Source organism: Syngnathoides biaculeatus, chromosome 10, assembly GCF_019802595.1.
Source record: "Syngnathoides biaculeatus isolate LvHL_M chromosome 10, ASM1980259v1, whole genome shotgun sequence".
NCBI lineage: Eukaryota > Metazoa > Chordata > Actinopteri > Syngnathiformes > Syngnathidae > Syngnathoides > Syngnathoides biaculeatus.
The window spans coordinates 3647830-3667960 of NC_084649.1; the positions used below are offsets into that span (position 1 = coordinate 3647830).

At 39.7% G+C, this 20131-nt stretch overlaps 1 protein-coding gene and 2 long non-coding RNA genes across 4 annotated transcripts; 1 reads left to right on the plus strand and 2 right to left on the minus strand.

Moving 5' to 3' along the window:
• Positions 1 to 1488: 1488 nt before the first annotated feature.
• On the minus strand, positions 1489 to 3579 carry LOC133507806 (uncharacterized). Of its 2 annotated transcripts, none has more exons than XR_009796907.1 (3): positions 3456 to 3579; positions 2414 to 2486; positions 1489 to 2084 (listed from the first exon to the last, which is right to left on the minus strand). It is a non-coding gene; the product is annotated as an uncharacterized LOC133507806 (long non-coding RNA). The 2 variants fall into 2 exon arrangements; XR_009796906.1 differs by having other exon boundaries at positions 2414 to 2492; positions 3456 to 3567.
• Positions 3580 to 5452: 1873 nt separating this feature from the next.
• LOC133508119 (uncharacterized) lies at positions 5453 to 6095 on the plus strand. Its single transcript, XR_009796988.1, has 2 exons — positions 5453 to 5535; positions 5842 to 6095. It is a non-coding gene; the product is annotated as an uncharacterized LOC133508119 (long non-coding RNA).
• mitfa (melanocyte inducing transcription factor a) lies at positions 5526 to 10887 on the minus strand. Its single transcript, XM_061833881.1, has 9 exons — positions 10769 to 10887; positions 9309 to 9521; positions 9104 to 9199; positions 8886 to 8994; positions 8508 to 8591; positions 8117 to 8173; positions 7725 to 7800; positions 7327 to 7474; positions 5526 to 6092 (listed from the first exon to the last, which is right to left on the minus strand). The coding sequence occupies exons 1-9, from the start codon at positions 10799 to 10801 to the stop codon at positions 5700 to 5702; spliced, it is 1209 nt and encodes a 402-aa protein (XP_061689865.1). The 5' UTR covers positions 10802 to 10887; the 3' UTR covers positions 5526 to 5699.
• Between the last annotated feature and the right edge of the window lie 9244 nt (positions 10888 to 20131).

Sequence of the window (20131 nt, forward strand, 5' to 3'; positions counted from 1 at the left end):
AATGCAGTATTTATATCGCTTTGGCCTGTAGGTAATAACCCTGAGCAGGTGACTTTTTTCAGTGATTATCGCAGGATAGATTCATGAATAGGTGAATTTGCATAATGAATGCCCCAATTACAAATAATTTTTTTCTGAAAATAAATGCTGTAACTGAAAACGTTTGTTTTTGAAGTGGGACTTTTGTCAATTGTACAAAACAAATGGTTATTTATATTTACCTAGCGATTGTTTGGCAAAAGAGCTCAGGGTGTAGCCTGCCTCTTGCCCGAAGATAGCTGGGATTGGCTCCAGCACTCCCGTGACTCTTGTGAGGATAAGCGACTCAGAAATTGGATGGATGGATATAAAAATAAATAAAAGCAATTCAATCTTGAACACCTTTAAACATAAAAATCTGACAAAGTAGTCCAGTTAGAGTCCAGCTCTGTATTCATCAACAAAATCAGGAAGTCATTTTTTTTCTCAGAACATCACAGATGCTGCGCACGGCATGAGATGCCGGGAGAGGAGCTCATTTGCTTCTGGTTTATTAATCATCACATGGCAAGCTCCAAGTTACATACAACTTTAGTAGTTAACCCCGTCACCCGTCGATGGGACTGCCAATGTGACTTTGGAGTGGAACTGTGATGATACTGGAAATACCAACAAGGTACAAGGAGGCCTGGGGGCACATCATCCTATACTTGCATTGACCAGTGTTAGAGGAAAGAATTCGCTGGAAAATAACCGAGATGCAAAATCGTTTCTGAGCATGAGAGGGGGGTAAATCAGCAAGATAGCCAAGGAAGGCCCAGCTGGGCTGTGCTGGATAAAGGTTGGACCTCGGAGGAGCAGCGCAAGGAGGAGCAGAGCCCAGGGCTTACACACAGATTGAAGGTGAAATCCGATTTATCAGGACAGGAAACGCAGCTGAAAAGGGCCTAACGGCACTAATCCTCACTCAAGACCTGATGATACAACTTCAAAATACCATTGAGAAAATGCCTTCATCCTTTAAATAAACCTGCACTGATGTTTTTGCTACCTTAAAGAGCAGTAATCCTCAGAGAAGGCAGAAAGAGAGCATTCTCTAAAGCTCTCCTTAACATTCACCCTGCTACTTATTGCCCATTTCAAGTGGGGGAAAACACATTTCATGAAGCACGCCTTTTACCTTGGAAATGCTTTGGCGTAGATAAGGAGTTTAAATGATGCATACTTTTTCTTCAGAATGCCTCGACTGACGAAATCTCTGTTAACGCACCACTTCGATCTAAAGGTGTGTGCCTGTACATGATAGTGCCAATCATCACCATTTAGGTTAATCTCCAGCCATGTCATCCTCGATCTTGCTTACCTAGGTGTCCTTTTGAAGTTTCTGGCCTTCATTCAGAAAAAATAAAATCAAATCTGCTTGATGCTTTGGAGTCACACACACAGACAAAACACACACTGTACACACACAAAAAAACACACATTGTATTTAGCAGATGGACAAAAAGCTGTCATTGTGCATTTTAATTGGGCTTTAATGGCTGGTTTTTGGGCTTACACTTGGCTGAAACAGGCCCCATCTGATTATACATTATGACAATATTAAAACAGATGTCGAGACCAATAAAGTAAATTCCTGAAGGACTGTGCATAATGTGAGTAATTGATCATTTTTTTTCACCCCCCTTGCGCTGGCCTCTATTTACCAGCATGGTCCTGTTAAACAGATTGCCCCTGCAGTCAGGAGTGGGGCCCATATGGCACAGCAGTTTACTGGCAATTTGACTAAAATGCTGATGAAGTGTTGCTGTTCCTCTGGAGGAAACCTGTTGGAGGAGAAACATTTTACACTGAGCTAGCTTTTAACAGCTCTTACTAAACTCCAAAAATGTCTTCCGCTGTTCAAACAAGGCTTCTAGCACGGGTTGGGCTCTTGCCGTTGCACAGGAAGCCTCACTTCCCAAGTTGGACCTCAGGTTGGCTTCCACATCCTCCAAACAGCTCAGCATAGAGGGGATGTTTATTATGATGCAAACCTGCCTTGGCAAGATGCAATCACAACACTTGAGTTTCCTGCTTTACTGTAAGAAGACCTGGAAGTGCCTCTGTGGAGCATCGAGAGTTTAAGCAAGATTCATTTGCAAAGGACAAAAGATGACTAATCCCTTTTAACACATTGTAATCAACAGCAACACATGAAGCAATTTTTTTCATCCTGATTTCAACTTGACAACTGTAGTCATCTAAACTGATGAATGTTTGTCTGATTCTAAAAATAGACTTCACAAATAGCTTGCACAATAAAAACGTATTTAACTTTGTCCTCCTCCTTCTCCCTCGCCTCCTTTCCTGACACTTGATGCCAAATGGAGGGATTAAAAGGAGACATGGCAACGCTCCAGAGGGATGTTGGGGGAATAGAATCATCACTCACCTATTAGACCGGCCATGGCGGCAGCGTTGATAATCTTTCCGTATCCTTCATTCAACATCTCTCTGCTTGCTGCCTAAGGCTCGGGGATTCAAGGGAAAGAAGGACATTTTACATTATTATTGCAGTGATACACTTTGCAGGCTTATAATGTGAACAATATTTGGAAATACAAAGCAAAAAAAGAAAATGGGATCTTTTGTAATTAGACCATATTCTGATCAGGTGGAAGAAATATTCTAATAAAAACAAACAAAAAAATTACCTGTACTTGTTTATATATTTGTTTCTCTCAATTAATGTTTGGTTAAAGAAACTTAAAAAGGTCAAGGTTTTCAGTTCAAACGCATGACAATAGAAAAAATATTAATATTGCCGTCACGTTTGATTTGTAGTTGTATTTTAATGCACTATGTGTGTGTGTGTATTTAAATCCAATTATTATTTCAGCATTTAACCATTTCAAAATGCTCCCAAAACAGAAAAAAAAAACACTTTAGAGTGCACTCACTAACTTTATCATCTTCTTATTAGTTTGGCATTTTGTGCAGATTCTTAGCTGCATGTTCTTTATTTACATTTGTAAATAATTTTAAAGCATTTATATGAGCTTATATGTGCGTCCATCTCAGATGACACGCTGTGGCGACCCTGAAAGGGACAAGCCGAAAGAAACGTACTTATTTTTTTTTCTTTGCAAATAATTAAAGTGTAAATAAATAATGAAACACTTCAAGTACAATAAGTTATATATACATTTAAATGTGAGGCCTGGCATCACATAATAGCCCCACTCAAATTGACATTAAAAGTTGGTACAGTTCACGTTGATTTCAGAATCGCAACAGATGATATGGCCCGTTGCACATTTTGAAGCAATGCCATCATCTGACTTGCTGATATCAGCAGCAATGCCAATAGAAATGATATCTGTTTGAAAACCACAAACAAGGTCCATGAGTCACAAGACCTACTTATTTGAAAACAAGTGGAAGTAGTTTCATGAGAGACTTGTAACAATAAACAATGAATCTTAATAACTCACCACATGAAACACAACATTATTGAAAGATGTTATTTCTAAAGAGATAACTTTAACTTTAAAAAAATAACTTTTTGTGAGAACAGTGTCCCTGTCTTTCATAATTTGTGGAGTTTTAATTTCGTCACAAAGGTGTCCAGTGGAATAGGTCCATCAAAGTTTGGCCTTGCAGAATTTATGCTTTAGTAGGCTGCCATCTGCTGGCAAACAACTCTGCACACACTTACGACGAGTGCTCAGTGCAACATTCCAGCTCTCACTGACAAAAAAAAAAAAAAGAGGTTCAAGCACTTGTAACGTCTGCTTATGTAGTGCATCGGTCGACATTATTTGGATTCTTGTATACATTAAATAAGGCTATAGACACCAAATCTAAAAAACATTATTGAAGATGGGTTTAGTTTTGGATATATAGTATAATTTTGTATGATGACATATTTGTCGTTTTTCTCCAACCTGGTTTAATCATGTTCACAAGTGTCAGCTGTGGTCGCCAAATTTATTATTTTGTGGCCTGTGAAAGGAAATTATGCCTGTCTTTTCAAGTTTCTAAAATCTGAACCAAAATTGCAAATATGTTGTTTTTTCAATAGTTTAAAAAAGTTAAAGAATAACATTGAGATGTTTCAACCAATCATTTTTAGTGACATAAGGCAAGTTTTGATGTGATTTTCGGTAATTGGCTGGAGACCAGGTCAGAGTGGAAGACTTCCTCTTTCATTTAGAACTCCTTCAAAAGTCAAAGAGCATGGATGTTTTATGTCTTTATGTTTCATGGTTTGTTTGTTAGTTTGCCTCTAAGAAAAGTCATTTTGGCCTTTTGTATGTTCCACATATTGAGGACTGACAATAAATGCTACGATACCTTTACCATTGCAGTTGGCCTGCAAGTAATACATTAACTACCACCAATCTAAATGGCAAATTTACATTTTGGTGATGCAAATACATTTAATATTTATCTAAATCCAGAAGAAAAGCAAGATAATATTCAATGCTGGGGTGAGACCACAGGTAATGTTTGGGGTGGTACGTAACGCTTAACGTGTATATGAAAGGTGGAAATATCATATCTTATATGGATGCTGTTATCTTGATGAGGGTCACAGAATTTGAATTTATTGCAGCTGATACAAGTAGTTTACTGGTATTGGTCCAAATCAGTTGATATGTTTGTATCCCCATTAGCTCAGTTCCACCTCACAAAAGTTCTGCAAAAAATACAAGGGCAATAAACATTTAAAATAAAATCATCTGACATTGCGTTCACTTACTGGTCACAAGAATGTAAACAGTAAAACTGTGCTGTACAGTCACTTAAGAGTGATAAGAGAAAAAAAGCAGCAGAAAAATAGAACAAAAGTGCTATTTGTTGATTACTTTAATAATAACAGGGCTATATAGCATGCTCTAACATGGCAGCAAATAGCACAATGCGCTTTAAAAAAAAAAAAAAAAAATCACAAATCAAGCATATTACCCTTTTTTGTGCTATCAGGAACCGAAACAAGACAAGACAGCATCCAAAACAAACAAGACAGCAAATATTGATGAAGGAGTCCCAATTGCTGAACCTTAGCATGTCCATTATGTTTACCATCTAATCGGTTTACATCACATGCAACCCATAGTTACAACCCCATTCTGATTTTCGAGTCAATAACATTTCGCTTCATCCCATGTTGCAAACGTTGTACAAAACCTGCATCACAGTTTCCAGAGAGGAGGCGGACGTTTCGGGTAAAAATGCAAATGCTAAGTGGTTGAGCGTGGTTGGGATGGCTTTCACAACACTTGCAAATCGTTTAAAACACCCCTTCCAGGAGCTCTCCAGCCAGTTTATTTGGTCACTGCCAAAGTTTGTTGCTTTCACCCCTACCCAACAAAACTGCACCAAGAGTTTGATAAAAAGAAAATAAATGGTGCCAGCGTTAAGTACCCTTGGTGTAAGAGGCAGCGTATACGCAGGACTGATCAGTATTTAATTGCAGGAGGGACACAGACAACCATTCATAGCAGAGGAAAATCACGAGTCTTCTTAGAAGCCAGAATCCACGGGGGAGTACCACACAGGCACGGAAAGGTCGGAGCTGAGCTTTAAACAAATTGCAAATTAAACCTGCTTGCTTTGTTGCAGTAGTGGTAAACGTGTGTGTTATTATTGGCCTCAATGGTACGACAGCTTCTACAATCAAAAAATATAATTTAAATAGTTAACGAAAATGTGTCAGTGAGTTTAAAGTTAAACTAGCACTCCTTTTCCTCAATTCTCGAACTAGAATTGTGGTGGATATTAACTGAGCCATCTGGAGACATTGATGATAGTAACGGGTCACTTGGAGAAATTGGTGACAGTGTATTGTCCCTAACCAACTCCTTCATTTTACAGGTCCTGGGGTTTCCATACGGATCAGGATCCCCAGTATCAGAAGGAATCGGATCAAAGGTAATGGTGCCGTTGTTGAGGTCCAATGTGGTTGGAGGGGACATGTCAGGAGCCGAGCTGTGATGATAGAGCTCCGAATTGCAGTCATCGAGGATGGGTTCCTGCTTAATGATTCGGCTCATCATCTCTGATGTGGAGAGCGATGGCGTTGATACTATCGTCAGACCGTGAGCACGTGCCTGGATCTCCAACTCCTGTGTGAAAGTCAAAACAAGACTCAGAAAGGACTTCGCCAAAGCCTAGTTACACCAACAGTGTCCACTTAAAACAGGACGGTACTTTGAGAAACTACATTAAAACCATCAATTGACATTTGTTTTTATTGATGCTACAAATTGGAAACACTGTACATTTCTTCATTTGTGAACTTTAGAGGTGAGACCATAATTTAAGACCACAGTAAGCCATAAACAATACCACATACTGTTGGCCTTTTTTCCAGTTATTCATCATCATCCCTAAAAATGGAGAAGCTCTCTATGAAATGAAATGTAATTCTAAAATGATAAAAGGCATTACTCTTGAAATAGATATTAAGGTGGGTAATTCCCATTATCTAAGTGTTTTCAAACACATTTTTGACGCAGGCCATATTCTACCCTCAAAGCACTGTTGTGAATGTGAAACCATATGTTTGATCACCTGATCCTATTATTACACATACATGAAAAAATTATGGATAGCTAATTTTGAAATCAGATGACAAGGTATTATGTGTGTATGTATTTTTATTCTTTATTTTCCTTTCATTCTTTGAAGTTATTATGATGCGGTCCTTTTGTGATACGGAATTCTGGAATGTTCCGAGGAGTGCCTATATAAGGACAAGAAGGAACGTCAATGGAGCTTCTTACCACCGCTGCTTTGGACAAGTACACGCTACATCGCATTCTGCCTTTGGTCCTTGGACAGTTTTGGAACATTTGTTGACTTGGAATATTCACTGGAAAGAACATTTGCCTGGTTGTTCAACTTTGGTGACTATTCGTAGCTTGGCTTGACTACTCTGTCTTTGAACTTCTATTTTGTTAATTCTTTTGTCATTTTTGTGTTGTATTGTTGTGTGTGTGATTAAATTGTCTGAAACGCAATACAACAGCTTTGTCGTATTATGCTGATTTGAGCAAGGGGATTTTAGTCTAAATTCAAACATAACAAGAATAGTTTGTACAGTTACGGTAAAAAAAGTGTATGGTCATAAAAAACTGTTGTATTTTAACGTTGTTTTTGTTTAACATACGACAATTTTTCTCCATATTTGAGCAAGAATCATGGAACCTAATTTGCTTTCTCGGTTCACATGAAATGAGCCCCCGGCCATTGAGTTTTAACACCTACAGTAGGCGTTGTAGGTTAATATCAAATTCATTGTGGTGGTGGACAAAGGCAAATTGCCCAATTATAATATTGAGCAAAACGGGAAAGCACCTGGATACGGAGCATCAGGTGACGATTTGTATGTTCCAGCTTCCGCTGTCTGCACTCAAGCTCTTTGGTCCTCTGCTGCTCCCGCTGTAGTTTCCTTATATAGTCCACGGAAGCTTTTAGAATGGTGCCCTTATTCCAGCGCATATCTCTGGGGTATACAGGAGACAAAAGGTCTTAAGTCAGAGTCAGCTGAGCAGCTGACCGGAACAACAGAGGATTCTTTCTGGCCATTCTGAACAAATAAATCATTACATTCAAAGGTCACTTGGCTACGTAAAGAACACATTGACTAAAATCACATTGATAACTGAGTAAAACTAAAAAGATATATAGATTTAAAAAAAATGAATGCGTGTCTCTGTCATTGAGGAGTTTTAATACATTTAAAACATACTTACGGATCATTTGACTTTGGTATTAAGGTTCCAAGTTCTTTTATACGATCGTTGATGTTGAATCTTCGTCTTCGTTCAACTACAAGTTGGGTAAAAATGTGTCAATACCATAAAATGAATGAAAAGTGCCTTTCTTCCAAACCTACTGTGCGTGTGGGTGCAAAAATACTGCAACTATTGAATGATAAACATCAACTATTACATAGCATGGCACATTTCACATAAGTTTCATTATTAACATGCAGTCTTGTCAACTATTCATCCATCCTCCCGTCATCTATGCCACTTGCCCTCAGGGTGAGTTGGGGCATATTCTAGACTGGTCACCAATCAAGCACAGTGTACACATCTATTAAATGATTAAAGGATTTAGAATAAAACTAAGGAAGACTCACTTAAGTTGTGATTGTCTTTTTTCTGCCGTTCTTTTGCCAGTGCACGAACCTCAGCCTCTTTGAAGCAAACACACAATGCGAGATTATTGCTAAGAGGATGTGATCCTTCACATCAACAATCAAATTGCATGTTTATTTTCTACATGCTGTCATCTTCACATTTCAAGTTGTTCACTTGCAGATTTGAATACTTGGATTCACTGCTATGCTATTCTTCTCACAGGAAATGTTCTGAGGACTAGTGAAGTTAAAATTGCAACTGCAATCCTGATTTAACACAGACAACTGATTCATATTGTGTGCAATTTGGTAATTCATAAAATACAGTAAAATACACACATTCTAATATCCAAATCAAAAAAATCTCGAGAATTTATTTTATGTTGCTTACCTACAGGAAAGCCATCTGATCTTTGATAGTTTTCATACCGGCCACAGGGTCCAGGTTTGCCCGGTACTTGCTTCATGCCAGGAGCTGGAGTAATTATTTTGCAAATAAGTGATATAACATACTTCATTGTATCTTGTGCATTACAAAACTGCACACAATATCAATAGTGGGGGATAGTCATGCCTTTTCAAACTATAGACCAACAGGGAACAGAAAAATAACTACAATAATTTGGTCATAATGAGGATATTTGTTATAGTAACGCATTCTGACTCATACTGACAGGGATTATAATTGTTCAAACAAGTCCATAAATACCCAAGGAATTTGATGGGAATGTATTGTTGAAATACAGCCGAATGTTTTTCAGTATTTTACCTGTGTATTCCCTTTTGATGTTTGGTGGGCATGAGTTGCTGATGGCCAGGCCTGGGAGTGGAAGTCCTTGGCTGCCGTACACTTCAAGAAGATTACCAGACACAGGTAGCTTTAGAAAAAAAAAATGAGATAAAAAAACAGCGTCCTTTAAAATATGACTTTACATTTGTTAACATGTATGTAATTAACAGTGTGGTTTAAGAAAATGATCAAATTACTGCGGTGTTTATTTGGAGGCCTTGATCCATAAATCCAAGAACATCTTCATTGTAACTTGACTCCATGCTAATTATATCATCAATAACATCATCCATCTGTAGTATAATAAAAAAAATATATTTTATTATAAAAAAATACACAATGTGACGTGAATGTTATTGAGTCATCAAAATATAATGAAATAATGACCTTTGTTACGCGTACCTCTTTCTCACAGTTAGAGGTGAGGGTGAGATGAGCCATTGGACTATTGGGGGCACTGCTGCCAGGCCCAGGTGGCATCCCGTGTTCAGGGGGCTGGCTTGGGCACTGGTTGCCACTTTTACCACCCAGGGTGGTGGACAGATATTGTCTCACCTGCTGCCTTTGGTTCTGCTGTATGTGGTACTTGCTGGGATTTTCGAGATGGGATTGCACCTACATGAGCAAGAAGATTGAGTCTAAATATTACAAAGGATAGATTTTGAACTAAATCTTTACAAATACAGCTGCATAAATTACGATAATGCTTTTCATTGGAATGATGAAACAGGAACAAGAAATGTGAACAGTGGTCCATGTGCAGTCCTGGTCATTCACAATAAGATCATTTTTGCAGCACATCGCAATAGTGGATCAACACCAAACTTTTTAATCACTATTAGAAGACTTTTACCTTTTTAAATAGATGGACCTTTTCTCAGAATCAGCTCTAATGGCCAAGTATGTAACAGCACACAGAATTTGTCTCCGGCAGTCAGTGCTGGCCTGGCCAATGAATCATATTTTATTTACAAATTCTAAAACTGCATAATTAAATTACTACTACTACTACTACTACTACTACTAATAATAATAATAATACATCTATCCGTTTTCTCTACTGCTTACACTCACTAGGGTTGATGACTGGTTGAGAAGGGACTAACCCCTTGCCACTCCTGGACAATCACAGGGCGACTATAGACAGTCATTTACACTCAACATTCACACATTTAGGCGGGTTATAGTCTTCAGCGAACATAATTTGAGTGTTTTTCAAACGGAGGAGAAAACCCTCTCAGGAAGAGAACATGCAAACGCCACACAGGAAGGCCCGTGCCCAGATTTGAGCCCCCAACCACAGATCGTTTTCCAAGAGAAGTGCAGTTTCCTCGTGCATTCCATAAACATTCATGTAAGGTTCATTGAAGGCTCTAAATTGTGCTTAAGTGTAAATGGTTGTGTTTGTAAATGTGTGCTCTGCAAATGGCTGGTGACCAGTCCAGGGTGTACCCCGCCTCTCACCCGAAGCTGTCCGTGTGTGCTCTAGCACATCCACAACCCAAAAAAGTGTTAAGAAAATGTACGGATGGAAATATTTGAATATTGAAGTATAAAAAGTTACAGGTGAAGTTGAACAGACATCTACTGTACATGGACTCGAAATAGTTCGCTAGATCTCCCTTTAGAGGGAAAACTACTTCTTTGTCACATGATCTCTGACTAGTTGGCGATTAAATAGAACACAAAAGTAAAAGAGCAGAGGAAAAAAAATCTTTTGCCAAGTACAGCTACAGAACATTAGGGTAATGTCATCTAATCAGCTGGAATGAAGCTGGTCTGCATATAACTCACAAATGCAATGAAAGTAATGAACATTTCTCACTATCCGTATTAATATGATGAAAGTCCAGCCTACTTACCTGATAGTGACTATACTCAAGCATCTCCAACATGATATTTGTCTGGAAATATGTGAAAAACGGACTGTGGCTACGTTCACGGTGTAATCCCGTTATCTTGTTAGCCTAGCATGTGCAAATGTTGGAGCAGTCAGCTTTCCTGGCTAAGTTATCAAGGATTTAAGGCTCATTAGTTATGCAAGTTAAGAAATGGAGGAGGACACAGAAACTTATCCTCCCACTGTTGTGTTGTTCCTGCTAAACTATGAATTTATGTCTTTATGGAGCCTGTTTGACGTCACCACTTTCAGCTCACAAAGAAGCCTTTTTATTATTTGGCCGTTAGTCTGCGAACTAAAACTAGCCTAAGGCCAACTAACATTTATTCTTTCGTTCTGCTCATCAAGTATAGAACATTGTTTGTTCTGATCATCAAGAGTACAACTGAGTGCTACTGTTCTGCTACAAACCAGACATACCAAAATCAACAAATCTATGGCAGGTTTAAAAAAAGTGCCTGGTTTTGTAAGCATGGTTAACCGACATTTTAATGTTGATTTTTACTTTTTTTTTTTTTTGGGGGGGGGGAATACATACGGGGGGTGAAAATTTTTAGGTGGATGAAAGCATCAGTAGTTAATTTTTACTTACTTATAATTACTCTTTACAGTATATATATATATACACACACACACACACACACACACACCACACACATGGCTGTCTTCGCATATTTTGTCCAACAGAATGCTTGACATCATCTGTCATATTTATAGACCAGCATTATTGTTGTTGTTTTTTTTCGGTGTAAAAAATTTGACCGTGGCGTCAAATACAAGTTGTGGTCCATTGCCAGTGTTCCAAAGGCCGAAGTGAAAACTGTTGCCAGAAATGGACAATGTTGTTGGTGACAGGAACAAAACAGGAAAGAATCAAATCATACTGGGTTGGTCAGTATAAATTATGGAATTTAGATGGATGAACAGATAGCACAAATCTGGGATTTATTTATTGGTCAGCAAATGTCTCCCAGAGTGTGAGAACATTTTGGCTGTGGACGATTAGGCCTTAGGCCTAGGTTCCAATGACAATGTGTGGTGGAAAAACAGGCACTGGTACCATGGGGTGCTTTGGGGAGTTTCTCAGCTCAAAAAATAAATAAATAAATAAAGAGTTGAGGAAAATATTACACAGTGCCAACTACATGACGATCCAGGATGATATCTTGCTCAGGGCCTCTGACTGGGTGGACAGTTTTTTTGTCACAACAATGATATACACAAGGTTTTGCGGGGAGTGCTTGAGCCTATCCCAGCTGTCATTGGGCAAGAGGCAGGGTACACCCTGAACTGGTTACCAGCCAATCGCAGGGCACATGGAGACAAACAGCTGCACTCACAATCACACCTCAGGGCAATTTAGAGTGTCCAATTAATGTTGCATGTTTTTGGGATGTGGGAGGAAACGAGTGCCGGGAGGAAACCCACGGAGGCACGGGGAAAACATGCAAACTCCACACAGGCGGGTCTGGGATTAAATCCAGGACCTCAGAACTGTGAGCCCAACGATTTAGCAGCTGAGCCACCGTGCCGCGCAACAAAATTTCTTTTTTTACTTTTGCCATTATTATCAAGAGTAAACATAAGCAGCTTGTCTTTGCTTTACGTTGCCCAGACTGTGTTGCTAACTAAAGCACCGGTGGTGGACACTGTCATTATAAACCATATTGATGGGCTGTGTAAGTACTGTAACATTTCTAATTGACCCCTCCGTACAGGGCACTTAACCACGCCTCCTGAAGTGACGTCACGCCTGAACTGGTTACCAGTCAATCGCAGGCCACATGGAGACAAACAGCCGCACTCACAATCACACTTCGGGGCAATCTAGAGTGTCCTATTAATGTTGCATGTTTTTGGGATGTTGGAGGAAACTGGAGTGGCCAGAGGAAACCCACGCAGACACGGGGAGAACATGCAAACCCAGGACCTCAGAACTGTGAGGCCAACGCTTTACCAGCTGTTCCATCGTGACGTGACCAGTTCAGGGTATAGTCCGCCTTTCGCTCGAAGCTAGCTGGGATAGGTTCCAGCTTTCCTGCAACCCTTGTGAGGATTAGCGGCTTGGATAATGGCATGACATGACATATATATATCCATCCATGTCAATCAAATACCACTACTGTACCACAATTGGTGATGACTTTGGACTTGACAATATGTTGAAAGACTTGTAACTCAATTTGAGCTTGAATAGGAACGAGTCGTGACTTCACTTGGCCTTCAACCCATTGACATGAAAAGATTTACGACTTTGATTAAAGCAAAGCAAAGGAAAGCAAATTTATTTATATAGCGCATTTCATACACAATGTAACTCAATATGGTTTACTTGGTTAAAATGATTTGAATACAAAGAAATAAAAAAATTAAAATAGGGAAAGAATATGTATAAAAAAATGAAAATAAAACTACAATTTAAAAACAGCGATCAGGGCAAGAAATAAATCTCTGACAAACCAATGTATCGCAGCTTTTGTTTTATAAATATGTGTGCAACTTACTGGTTTGCTCCCGGAAAAGTAAATACATAATATTACTAGAAGTCTTAATGTTCATCAGGTCAACGTACACCACTTAATTCCTGCTTTGTGTTGTTTCATTTGGGAATAGTTCCTTCAGAAGACCAAATCTTTTCAGTGAACAAACTGAACTGAATCACTTTATGAAATGATTCGTTCTTCTAGCTTGGCCACCCCCCACCGTGAGAGGAGTGATTTGGCTGGGAGCGGAAACAGAACGTTCTGTCACTCACTTCTGAATCTTTGGTGAATGACCAGTGAGCAGCCTGCATCAGGCACCACTCTGCAATTGGGGGAGGGACTTAAGTGAAGTCAGTGATTTTATTCAATGAAGTGGTGTACAGGTGTACAAAAGAACTGACAGTGATTCGTTAAGGGGAAATACTTAAGAGAACTGAGTGATTCGTTCAGTGAGTGAGTGGTGAGTGATGTATTGAGGAACGGAATAATGATTCATTTGTTGATCCTATCATTTGTGATCCATTAGAGATGAGTTATTCATATGTTGTACTTGTTTGTCAACTCCGAAAGAGTGATGTACTTGTACGATGAGTGATTTGTTTCCACAAGGAATGACATACCACCCAGTGAACATACTCATATGTGTTTTTGTAATATACCCGCCTTTCTGAGTTTCCATTATATGGCAATAACAATGCACAGTCCTTTCGTGAATGTGTCTAGTGAACATGAATCTCAGGATCATTAATTGAATGAGGAAGCACCGATTTTGTGAAAAAGAACTGATCAATTCAGTGAATGAATCTTTGTTACAAATCTTTTTAATGAACTGATTTGAATGATTCAGTACAGACAAAAAAAATTGCTGTGCCCATCATTATTTGTGATGCAATTTAGTTTGTATAAAGCAATGTAGTTTTTTTTATAATGATATAACAATTTCCACTCTGTGAGGCAGAGTGGAATTTAAAAAGAGGTTATTCTTTCACAAGCTGCCAAAGTAATGGTTTCCAAAAAAACAAGCAAACAAACAAAACATCCATCCATCCATCAATTTTCTGAGCCACTTAGCCACACGAGGGAGACGGAGTCCTGGAGGCAATCCCAGCTGTCATTGGGCAGGAGGCAGGGTACACCCTGAAATTGTGTGCCAGTCAGTCGCAGGCCACTTAGAAACAAACGATCATTTCCACTCACAATCACATCTAGGGGAAATTTAGAGTGTCCAATTAATCCTGCATGTTTTTGGGATGTGCGAGGAAACCAGCATGCCCGGAGAAAACCCATGCACACATGCACACGCCACACAGGTGTGGGAGGGATTAAACACTGGACCTCAGAACTGTGAGGTCAACTGTTTGCAGCACACCACTATTTGACCTGAGACTGTCGATCTCAGAGCCCTACTGGGGAGATATTTCAGTACCACTACCTTTTCTTTCAAGTATTCAGGACCTAAACCATTTAGTGATTTATATACCAGTAGCAGCAGCAAGGTGCTGCAGCTGTAAACCGTTGGCCTCACAGTTCTGAGGACTGGTGTTCATATCCCGGCCTTGCCTGTGTTGAGTTTGTGCCTTCTCCCAGTGCCTGCATGTGTTTTTTCTAGGCCCTCTGGTTTCCTCCCACATCCCAAAAATATTAATTGCATTAATTGAAGACTAAATTGCCCTTAGGTGTGATTGTGAGTGTGACTGTTGTGTGTTTCCATCTGCCCTGGGATTGGCTGACAAACAGTTCAGGGTGTACCCTGCCTCCGGCCCAATGACAGCTGGGATTGAAATGGAAATGGATGAATAGACCAGTAGCAGAACTTTAAAATCTATTCTAAGGTTGATTGGAAGCCAGTTTAAAGACTTTAGAATTGGAATTATATGCTCGGACCTATTTGTTCTGGACAGAATCTGAACTGCAGCATTCTAAATGACCTGTAGCTGTTTAATGCTCTTTTTGGGGAGTCCCCTCAGAAGGCTATTATAATAGTCAAGTCTTCTTGGGATAAAAGCATGGATGACATGGGAAGACTTACCTTCATTCTGGATATGTTCTTCAGATGCTAGAAGCCAGTTTTAATAATTGATTTGATATGACTATCAGAATACCAAAGTTTCTGACTTGGTCTTTTTTTTTAAAGATAGTGAGTCCAGGTATTCAGTACCATCACTCTGATTTTCTTTCTAGCCAGAAAACAATCATCTCAGCTCTGAAGAATTTGACCCAAGGGTAGCATATACAGGCTAAACAGGAGGGTCCAAGAACTCATCTTTGAGGGACCCCATCGGTCCTATTTGTTGAGATTAAGCAGTTCCCATGGTTACAAAGTAGCTCCTTTCATCCAGGTAGGATCTGAACCATTTCAGGACTGTTCCATTTACTCCTACCCATGTTGTCAACCTGTTCAGCAGAATATTATGATGTACCGTGTTAAAAGCCGCACTGAAATACAACAAGACTTGGACTTTCGGAAGTGCTGTATGGACCCAGTCCCACTGCTCATAATGGGGACTGTGTGGAGAGGGTCCACTCCTTCAGATTTCTGGGAGTCAACATCACAGACGAAATCACCTGGACTGTAAATACCACAGCGGTGGTGAAAAAGGCCCAGCATTGACTCCACTTCCTGAGAGTGCGCAGGAAGAACAATCTGTAAGTTAAATTGCTGCTGAATTTCTGCAGAAGCATCGTGGAGAGCATCCTCACATAGTGCATTTCAGTGTGGTATGCTGGAAGTACGACCGTGGACAGGAAAGCTCTAGAAAGAGTGATCAACACCGCTCAGAAGATCACTGGCTGCTCTCTGTCCTCCCTGAGAGCTACTACAGGTGGTGACCAGGTTAGGAAGAGTCCTTCTTCCTATCCTGGTCGCCACCTGTTTAACCTGCTGCCCTCTGGCAGGCGGTACAGATCCCATAAAACAAGAAGACTCAAAGACAGCTTTTTTCCAAGAGCCATCAACTCCTTGATCTTAAAACCACTAAATGTAACACCACTGTAATGAAAAATTATGCAACTTCACTTCTTGTTAGCTTTTATTGGTTTTAATAATCTTACCAAGGCCTGGACGGGGGTAATAATGAAAAATACAATTTATGCATTTAATTAAGTTATTTTAGCAATAACTGTGCCTTGATGTACATATCTATTTTATGTTATTTTTACCCAAGATGTTCTTCTATTTTTATTCTATTTTATTCTATCAACCTTCGTTCCTTTCTTTCCACTTCCTTGCTCTGCTTGGTTCCACACGCACAAAATCCCTGATCAACAACCCGTGTGTACCGACCTTCGCCTGTTCTCCGACCAACCCCGTAAGCCTGACTCCTTTGACACTTCTGCCTGCTTTGATCGTTCTCCTGTGTACCGACTCCTGCCTGCCCGCTTACCTGCTCTCTTCGCCCAACTAGCGATGCTGCATCTGACTGCCTGCAGCAATCCCCGACCACAAAATAATAAACGTTTCGCCCCGAACTAGCTTGCATCGTCCGAGTCCTGCATTTGGGTCCTATTCCCGTTCCGATGGGTCGTGACAATTATACTAATTATACTGAAGTTTTTTCAGCCATTTATAACATCATACAAAGAGGAGTCAGAATACTACTCCATAAAAGATTATTTTTACAATAAATAGTACAGTTGTGGATTCAGAAGGCTGATATATAATTAAACAGGCCACAATATTCAACAACCTTTATACAATTGTCAGTGTATATGCTCAAAATAAAGATGATCCAACCTTCTTTCACATGCTCCTTTCACACTTGTTAAACGTGTCAGCCAATTCTATAATTATTTTGGGAGGAGATTTTAATCTTACATTAAATCCACAAACCGATCACTCGAATCTTAAAAATAGCAATCAGCCACAATGTTCTAATACATTAAAACAGTATGTGGATGACTTTGGTCTTGTTGACATATGAGGGCTGGAGAACCGCATAAAAAGAGAATACACATTTTTCTTGTCAGTTCACCGGTCTCTCTTAAGAATACATTTATTTTTCTCAAACAACTCATCTGTGCAGGATTACTCCCAAAATTCATTCAATCATTATCAGCAATCACGCACCAATTTCTTTTCATCTGAAAGTTGGATCAAACTTGGGACCCCTAGTAACATGGCGCTTTAACACATCCCTACTAAAGGACCCAGATTTTGATTCTTTTGTGAGGAAGGAATGCAATGAGTTTCTGCAATTCAACGACTCTCCAACTTTATCCCAATCGGAAACTGGAAAAGCTTTTTTGATAAGTACAACAAAATCATATTGATTCCTCCTATAAGAAAAAACAAGAACAAGAAGTCAAAAATGGAATTGAGGAAAAAAATGGAACACCTCAGAGATGAGTATCCAAGTAATCTAACATATACACTTAAAAATAAACTTCAAAAGGCAAAACATTATCCATCAATTTTCTGAGTTGCTTATCCTCACAAGGGTCACGGGAGTGCTGGAGCCAATCCCAGCTGTCAACGGGTTGGAGGCAGGGTACACACTGAACTGGTTGCCTGCCAATCGGAGGGCACATAGAGACAGACAGCCGTCACAGTCACACCTAAAGGCAATTTAGAGTCTCCAATTAATGCATGTTTTTGGGATGTGGGAGGAAACTGGAGTGCCTGGAGAAAACCCAAGCAGGCACGGGGGAGAACATGGAAACTCCACATAGGCAGGGCTGGAATTTGAACCCTGGTCCTCAGAACAATGAGGCTGATGCTCTAACCAGTTGGTCCACCATGACACCCAAGCAAAACATCAATTAGATGCTGTCTTATATAAAAGAGCAGATTTTCTACCACAAAATTTAAGGTACACTAACTTTGAGCACAATGATAAATATGGAAAATGTCTTTGCAAATCAACTTCAGCGCAAAAAAAGTCATAAATTACTGTACACAGTCACCCCTAGAAATATATATATATGTTTTTACAATTTTTATAGCATTTTATACACATCTTTGAACAACCTAGATCAAAAAGTAATGGAAACTTTTATTTAGGATCTAAACATTCCTCACTTAAATGTACAAGTTCAAGACAGCCATGATGCTCCTTTAACCATCACAAAATTATACAACGCCTAAAAAATATGCAATTAGGATGGGCCCTGACCCAGATGGAATCCCTGTTGAATTCGTTAAATGTTTATAGCCAATACTTGCACCTTTTTTTTAGAACAGACAAGGAGATAAAAAAATAAAGATCAAATTAGTAGCCATATGGATACAGCTTCAATTAAGTTGTTACTAAAACTAGGGAAATTCCCACTCTTCCAGCTTATTATCATGCATTATCACTGAATAATGTAAATATCAAAATTGTCTCGAAAGCCATTGCAGAAAGACTTGACAATGTACTCCCATTGATAATTCACTCTGACCAGACAGGTTTCATTAAAGATAGAAGTTCCAAAAATTGTCATCCATCCATTTTCTTAGTCGCTTATCCTTACAAGGGTCACGGGAGTGCTTGAGCCTATCCCAGCTGTCAACGGGCAGGAGGCAGGATACACCCTGAACTGGTTGCCAGCCAATCGCAGGGCACATAGAGACAAACAGCCACACACACAATCACACCTAGGGGCAATTTAGAGAGTCCAATTAATGTTGCATGTTTTTGGGATGTGGGAGGAAACTGGAGTGCCCAGAGAAAACCCACCCAGGCACGGCGAGAACATGCAAACTCCATAGAAGCAGAGTTGTGATTGAACCCTGGTCCTCAGAACTGTGAGGCCGACACTTAACTGATGCACCACGTGCCGCCCAAATTATGTCAGTCTGGAGTTTTTATCTTCTCCCCGTGCCGATGTAAAAAGCCTCACACCAATGCTGAGGAGTTAATACTTCTGCTGCTGTTGATTTGGTTTCCATTATGATGGATGAAGGAAAAGCAAGTAAGCTAAACAGAGAAGTAGCTTTACGGTAAAATACGAGATTCACATTTTGCTCTCCAGATTGTTTAAGTTGTTTAAAATTGCAGGCACATACCTGATAAAGGCTGATCTGAATAGGAAGGACTGTGTGGGAATTTGCACAGATGGAACTCTGACAATGGCTTGGAAAACAAGGGGCCTGCAAGCGCTTGTCAAGCATGTTGCTCCTTATCCACAGTGGACTCACTGCATTATCCACTGAGAAGCGCTTGTGTGCAAGCTTCTGAGCGCTGAATTTAGGGATCTAATGACAGACATATTTGCTACAGTGAAATATATTAAACCAACACCCGACAAAGCCTAGATTTTTGCCACATTTTTTGAAGAAATGGGTTCTGATCACACAGCAGTTTTATTCCACTGTGAGTCACTGTGACTGTCACACGGTAAAGTTCTTGAACTATGGGATGAGATTAGAGTATTCTTGGAGGAGAAGGGTCATGATCTTATCCACAGATTTAGAGACAACAACTTTGGCATGAAACACGTATACCTCAGTGACATCTTTCGAAAATTCAAAAAACTTAATCTGAAGATCCATGGTCCAACACACATCGTCCACACCTAGCAGATAAAATCATATTATTAACTAAAAAACTAGAAATGTGCGAGCAATGAGTGAAAAATGGGATAATAGATTCCTTTGGGAATCTGAAATCCTCACTGCCAACAAGCTGCAAAACAGTTGCCGCAGGCATCAAAAATCATATCTCTGCCCTGGAAAAAAAGATAACAGAGCTACTTTCCAGAGTAGGATCCTGCAATATATGACTGGATCTAAGACCCCTTCATTGCCAGACCAGCTGCTGACTTCAGCGCTGCAAAAGGGGAGGAGTTTATTGATCTCACTTCTGATTCTGCTTTGAGGCTGCAGTTTCAGTTCAAGACATTGGATTCCTTCTGGCTGCCTT